Below are 6259 nucleotides of genomic sequence, written 5' to 3' on the forward strand. Positions count from 1 at the left end.
GCCGGGGAGGGCCGGGCAGGGCCGCTGCAGCCCCCCCAGCTCCTGGCGCCGGGTCTGGGCAGAGCCCGAAGGGAAAACATTCCCCGCCTGGATGCGGGGCCGGACACTGTCAGGGTGTGTTTGCACCTGCAGCACCCCGGGAGCAAACGCTGCACCTCAACACCGCTTGGACAACGCCTTGTGCTGCTCCCCAGCTGGGGTTTGTCAGCTGGCTCTTGGAATTTTGTCTTTCCTCGGCCTTTCTTTCCTCGGTTCCCTTTGAAGGGCCCTAGGTTATCCCAGGAACTGCCCCCAGGACCTTCCTTAGGGAGGAATCTTTTCTTCTCTTTCTTCCCAGGCCAGGGACAGACCTGGCACACAACCAGCTCCAGTCTCACCTGACACTGGGGGGACAGACACGTTCCTTTAGGGACCCCTGGCAGGAGGGTGACAGCAATAAATTATAATTAAACATTTTAATACTTAACAGGATATTATAAGTAGTATAGTCCAGAATTTATGACTAGAGTGGCACAGGATTGCTACAAGCAGAATCAGTGAATACAGAATTTATAATACAATTTATGATTTCTAGATCCTTGTCTAGTTTATAATTACCTACATCCTAACTTAACTTCCTCATCACCTGGACCCTCTGCAGATCAGGTCAGATTTACTGTATCAATATAACTATCATAATGTACACTCTAAAATCCTATAAAAGAATATAAAATCATATAAATGAACAGGTGACCTGCTTGGTCACAGAGAGTGGCTGCTTGCCTTGTACATTGGTATTAATTATGCTACCCACTTGACCAGGGGTTACTGCTCACACCCTCCTTCCTATTTTTACTAAAGGATGTTATAAACTAACCTCCTGGGGGGTTACTAACTAGGCAGACCTGCCTGAATCAGCTGCCACTACAGCTCTTTGCTCTGAAATGACAGATTATCCTGTCCCCACAACACTCAGCAGTGATCCCTTCATGACAAGCCCTGTCTCCCTCCCAGCAAATGCCTCTATTTGGGACAGTGCTTATAATCATCAGAACATAAGCCAGACTCTTGGAGCATAGGCTGGTGATTCATGAGGTGTCAGAATGCCTGCAAGAGCTGAAACCTCCCAGCTGGAGCATCCCTGGGAAGACTTCAGTTGTTGATTTTAAGCCATCCATAATGAGATGTGTCTCACATCCCCCTGAGGAATGTGGCTTTTCAGGTATTTATTGGATTTGACTACAGAAAAAAAAACAAAGACTCTGTCTCCCAGAGGTACCCAGAACAAAAATAACTGGTCTAAACCAATGAGCAAGTTCCTGAGCTTGTTTTAGGGATCCCTTTTGGACTAACCATGTGCTCTGCTGTTCACCTGTAGGTGGAGGCAGAAGTGGAGAGAAGGAAGCAGCTGCCCCGGCAGGCGGTGGAACGCAGAGCCATCATCTGCAGGTGCTACAGGCAGAGGCACCCAGAAGTCTACGTGCTGCAGGTAGACAGCAGCTCTGGGGGCTGTTCTACACCCACGGGGCTGCCCAGCAGTCTCCTTTTGCAGCAGGAAGCCCTCTTACTGGGAGCGCTCCCAGTGCTCGAGTTGGGCTGAATGAAGAGGCTTAGGTTGGATTTGAGGAGGAAATTCTTCACTGTGAGGGTGCTGAGACACTGGCCCAGGTTACCCAGAGAAGCTGTGGCTGCCCCATCCCTGGAAGTGTTCAAGGGCAGGTTGGATGGGGCTTGGAGCAACCTGGTCTGATGGGAAGGGTTGGAACTGAAAGATCTTCAAGGTCCCTTCCAACCCAAACCATGCCATGAAAACCAAATTTTAAAACTCAATTAAAACCCAAGTGTAGCATATTCCAACTGAATGAAAAGCCTTGGCAGTGCAGCATGTTCTCCATCAGCTGATGGGGGTGGGAGGTGGCTGCTGGTCTGTGGACACCCTACCCCAAACATAGGGTAGCCCATGTTGCTGTGGGCCCCTCTGCATTTCCTCATTTTCAGCTTTGAACTTTCCTCACCAGACCTGAGACTTCCCAGCTGGATAATCAGCACAGACCAGCAGTGACAGACACACAGGGCTTCACACACATCTCCTGCACTGTGACCCTTCAGTAGCAGGTTCTGCTCTGTCTGTCCTGCTGTCCTGTCTCATCTGTGTGGGTAAGGGCTCCCAGCACACTCACTCTGTGGTGCTGAGGCCAAAACAAGGTGCTAAATCTGCTAGGAAAGACTTTGCATTCACCTGTAAGGAGTCCAGGAGGTGAGCCAGGCTAAGGATAAATCTGGCCAGCTATACTTGGAAACCCATGAACCTGAGTGAGCAGCAACTTTACCCAAAGCACCAGGAAACCCACCAGTAACATTCTGCACTTCCCGCTGTGGAATAACCCAAGCATGACTCCCAGCCTTGCTCCACAGACTCTACATGTTTTTCCTTGGCTGACTGGAGGTCCATTTACCTCTTGGGCTGTAGGAGACTGTGCAGGCTAATTGTGCTTCTCTCTATTTCTGTCATCCCTGGGTGCCAGGATTCATTCCTGGCCCCAGATTTTCTAGCAATCGTGAGGTACTGCACGTCGCCCGCTGCTCACCTCGGCGGCCTCCTGCCCTACCTCCAGGCCTTCTCAGGTAAAGGAAACAACACCTCAGCCACCAAGATCTCCCTGTGTGATGCTGCAGCTTCAGGTTTTCAAAGCCCTGTCTTAAACAGCTCAGAGTGGATACCCAGCTGAGACAAACAGCATGTTGTTTTCTGCCGCTTTCTCCCTGGTCTCTGGAGAGGCAGTTTTGTGCAGCAGTTGTGCTCTGGATGAGATCCTGGTTTCTTCTTCTCCAATCCCAGTCTGCTGATGTCTCATCAGAGGCTCTGGCTGCAGCAGGGCTGGGGTTTTGGTTGTCCCACAGCCTCCTGGAGGAGCCTGCTGAAGGAACACTGTTAGCCTGGGGAGCTTGGTTTCCTCTCCCCAAATGCTTTACCATTTCAGACAATCCTTGCTGGTTAGTCTGAGCTGAAGTACTTTCAGTCTAGTTTTCAGTCTTTTAAAAAAAGATCTGGGTTTTAAGCTTCCTCAGAGGCATCTGTGAAGCTTTCTCCCTACCAGAAATGCTGCCAAAATGTAGAGGGGAAGCTGCAAACTTGCCTCCTTGTGTCAAGACAAAAAGCCAGCCACAAACGTGTTTTCACTCTGGCTTTATCTCAGCTTCCACATTCTCCATGCAGAGCTCCCCTTACACAGACCCTTAGGGCTCCACCCTGACAGGCAGCTCCAAGGGCCTGGTCTTCCCAGAAGGTTGGCACTGGATGAGTGAATCTCCTGTCTCCTAAATGACCCTGAGTCTCCATCTTCCCAGAGGCTGTATCTGGGCTGCCTGTGATGAGCTGTTGACTCACCACCCTCCTTCTGGACCCTCAAAATAATCTCCTTAGCACATTCAGCAGGCCTGTAACTCAGTGCCAGCTCTCCTGACTGGATGGGGAAGCCTGGAAACAAGGGGTCAACATGAAAAACAACAAATACATCCCAGAGCTGATCCCAGGGAATGGTTCCAGCCCTTTGAGCAGCCTGAGGACAGAGTGCAGCACTGAGCTCTCAGTGACACCAGCACAGTGCAGCCAGGCAGCCCCACAGCCAGGAACACTCTTACCTGTGATTTTCCCCAGCAAACAGGATCTCCCTTCTCTCGACAGATAAGAGGATCTACCGGCTCCCGGTGTTCACAGAGGAGTTCTGCCAAGCCCTTGTCGAGGAGCTGGAGAACTTTGAGCAGTCAGACATGCCTAAAGGCAGGCCCAACACTATGAATAAGTATGGGGTAGGATTGACCAGCTTGTGCTTCTTTGTTGGGGGGTGGGGGAGTGTTCACAAGCAGACTCTTTACTTCCTTGCTTCACACACCCTTTTCCTTCCAAAACGCCTGTGACTGGAGCACAGAGCAGTCAGAGCACAGCCCCCTTGAAGTGAAGGGGAATGTGTTTTATGGATGAAAGGGCAGGGAAAGGAGATGGGAGCTGGTATCTCAGGGCTCAGAGCACCTTGGATTTAAGAAAGACACATTTAAATCCAGGAGTCAGTTTTTAAAGACCACTCACCTCTTCATCTTGCTCTTTTCCCATCACTTTCCACCTTGATCCTCCTTCCATAGCCTGTAGCTGGAGCATTTGCTCTTCAGTTCTTTGTCTGAACAAGAAGCAGGGTTGGAAGAGGAGGCAGCTCTGATGAAGCTGTGGCTGCTCAGCTCTTCCCATCTCCTCTCTTTGAGACAGGTGTTGCTAAATGAGCTTGGGATGGATGAGACATTCATCACCCCCCTGCGTGAGAAATACCTGCGGCCCATCACGGCCCTGCTCTACCCTGACCTGGGGGGCTCTGCTCTGGACAGCCACAAGGCTTTTGTTGTCAAGTACTCACTGCACGAAGATCTGGATCTGAGCTCTCACTATGACAACTCAGAAGTCACCTTGAATGTTTCCCTGGGAAAAGACTTCACAGAAGGCAACTTGTACTTCGGGGATTTCAGACAGGTATGGAGCAGATTCCTAACCTGGGCCCCCATTGTCTTCCCCACTGTACCCCCCCATTCCCCCATTTCAAGGCATGAATTGTGCTCTGAAGAACAGTTATTCATTTCTGACAGTCAAACCTGCTCTACCCCTTCCCCCTTTGTAAAAATACCTTGGTTGTACAGAAGCACATGACCAATATTCCAGCTAATTGCAGCTAATTCAAATAGGGCAGAAGCCACTTATGTAGTAGAAGCTGGAGTGACACCAACCAGCCCATCTTTGCCAGCTGCAATAATGAGCAGGGAGGTGCCGAGAGAGAATTTAATTGATTTCAGATGGGTAAAGCACCCTTGGGCTGGTGAAATGGCTGGGTTTTTTTGAAACTGTCTTTAAATTCCCTCTGGGCCTGGCCCTGAGAACGTCCCACTTGCAAACACTTGTACTAAAGGGGTCAAGCTGCCTTTTAGAGGTGCTGTGAATCCTCCCTGTGCTGTGGGTGCAGAGGTGACAAGTCTTAACCATCTGAGCACTGTCCTGCTCAGGACTTCAGGGTGTAACACTGCACCCACCTCCCTCTGTTCCAGGATCCAACCCCTGTGCCGAAGTACATCGAGATCGAGCACGTGGCAGCCCAGGGGCTGTTGCACCGAGGAGGGCAGATCCATGGGGCCCTTCCCATTGCCTCTGGGGAACGCTGGAACCTCATTGTTTGGATGAGATCATCTGCCATCCGCAACCAGCTCTGCCCCATGTGCAACAAGAAGCCTGAGCTGGTGGAAGCAGAGGGCTTTGGAGATGGCTTCACTGAAACCCTCGAGGACGACGTGCCCGAGACTGTTAATGTCTGTTCCTTGTGGTAGCAGAGGGCAGGGCCTGGTTTCTGCAAACCAAATTGCCTAAAGCTCCTTTGTGACTGCACTGGTGGGCTCTCTGAAGAATGGGCAAGTGACAGAAGGAGTTGCTGTTTCCTGGGCAAGTGATGGAAACCTATTGCTGCTGGGGTAGGGAAGCCAGCTGCTTGAAGAGCTGAAGGAGCTGGGCTGCAGGCTGACACCCTGGCTGGAGAACTGTTTGGAAGGTGTAGGAAGCCTGTAAAGGCTCTGTGAATGTGTCCAGGGAGGACACCCAGAGCTGCCTGGCCTGTGTGGAGGCCTCTGTGCCAGTGGGAACGGTGCAATAAAGGCCTGTGCTGCCCACTGCTCTGCCTTCACAGGGACTCCTGTGCCTGCAGGGGAAGGGAACAGCTTGTTGGGTGACCCGAGGGACCTGCTCAGCACTGGGATGCAGGTGATTGACAGCAGGCTGCTGGGAACAGCAGGGAATTGCTGCCACGGGAGGTTTGCCTGACCCTGGGAACTCCATCAGGGCAATACAGGGCGAGCTGATCCCACAGCGTGGCTGGCAGGATCTCTCAAGGCCTCCATGAGTTCTTTGGAGCAAGAATTGCTCTGTCAAAGACTGTGAGCTTACTAAGTGAGTAGAAAGGGGTTTGACAGAGCTCTGGGACCCACCTGCGCTGCAGCAGAACCTTCCAGAGGAACAACTTCCCTGGTAGTTAAGCCCAGGTGAAATGTCAAAGAGCCCTTCCAGCCTGGGAGCAGCTGGGACCTCATGAACCCGGGGGGTCCCTGCTCCCCCTGCCCCAGCTCTCCCTGATCACTAATCACCAAACCAGTTACAGCCAAGACCTTCTGTGTCCTCGCTGCTCCCTCCCCGGGCCCCCGAGCTGCTCCCGAGCGAACGGGAGGGGACCCGGCCCTGCTGTTTGCGCGTGCAGCT

General features: G+C 51.9%; 1 protein-coding gene across 1 annotated transcript; it reads left to right on the plus strand.

The window, feature by feature from the left end:
- The first annotated feature begins 1082 nt into the window (after positions 1–1082).
- OGFOD2 (2-oxoglutarate and iron-dependent oxygenase domain containing 2) lies at positions 1083–5340 on the plus strand. Its single transcript, XM_010002543.1, has 7 exons — positions 1083–1088; positions 1358–1468; positions 2505–2604; positions 3264–3266; positions 3665–3789; positions 4241–4498; positions 5065–5340. Exons 1-7 carry the CDS (start codon positions 1083–1085, stop codon positions 5338–5340), a joined length of 879 nt encoding a protein of 292 aa, XP_010000845.1.
- The last annotated feature ends 919 nt before the right edge of the window (positions 5341–6259 follow it).

Source organism: Chaetura pelagica, unplaced genomic scaffold, assembly GCF_000747805.2.
Source record: "Chaetura pelagica isolate M959 unplaced genomic scaffold, ChaPel_1.0 scaffold618, whole genome shotgun sequence".
Taxonomy (NCBI): domain Eukaryota; kingdom Metazoa; phylum Chordata; class Aves; order Apodiformes; family Apodidae; genus Chaetura; species Chaetura pelagica.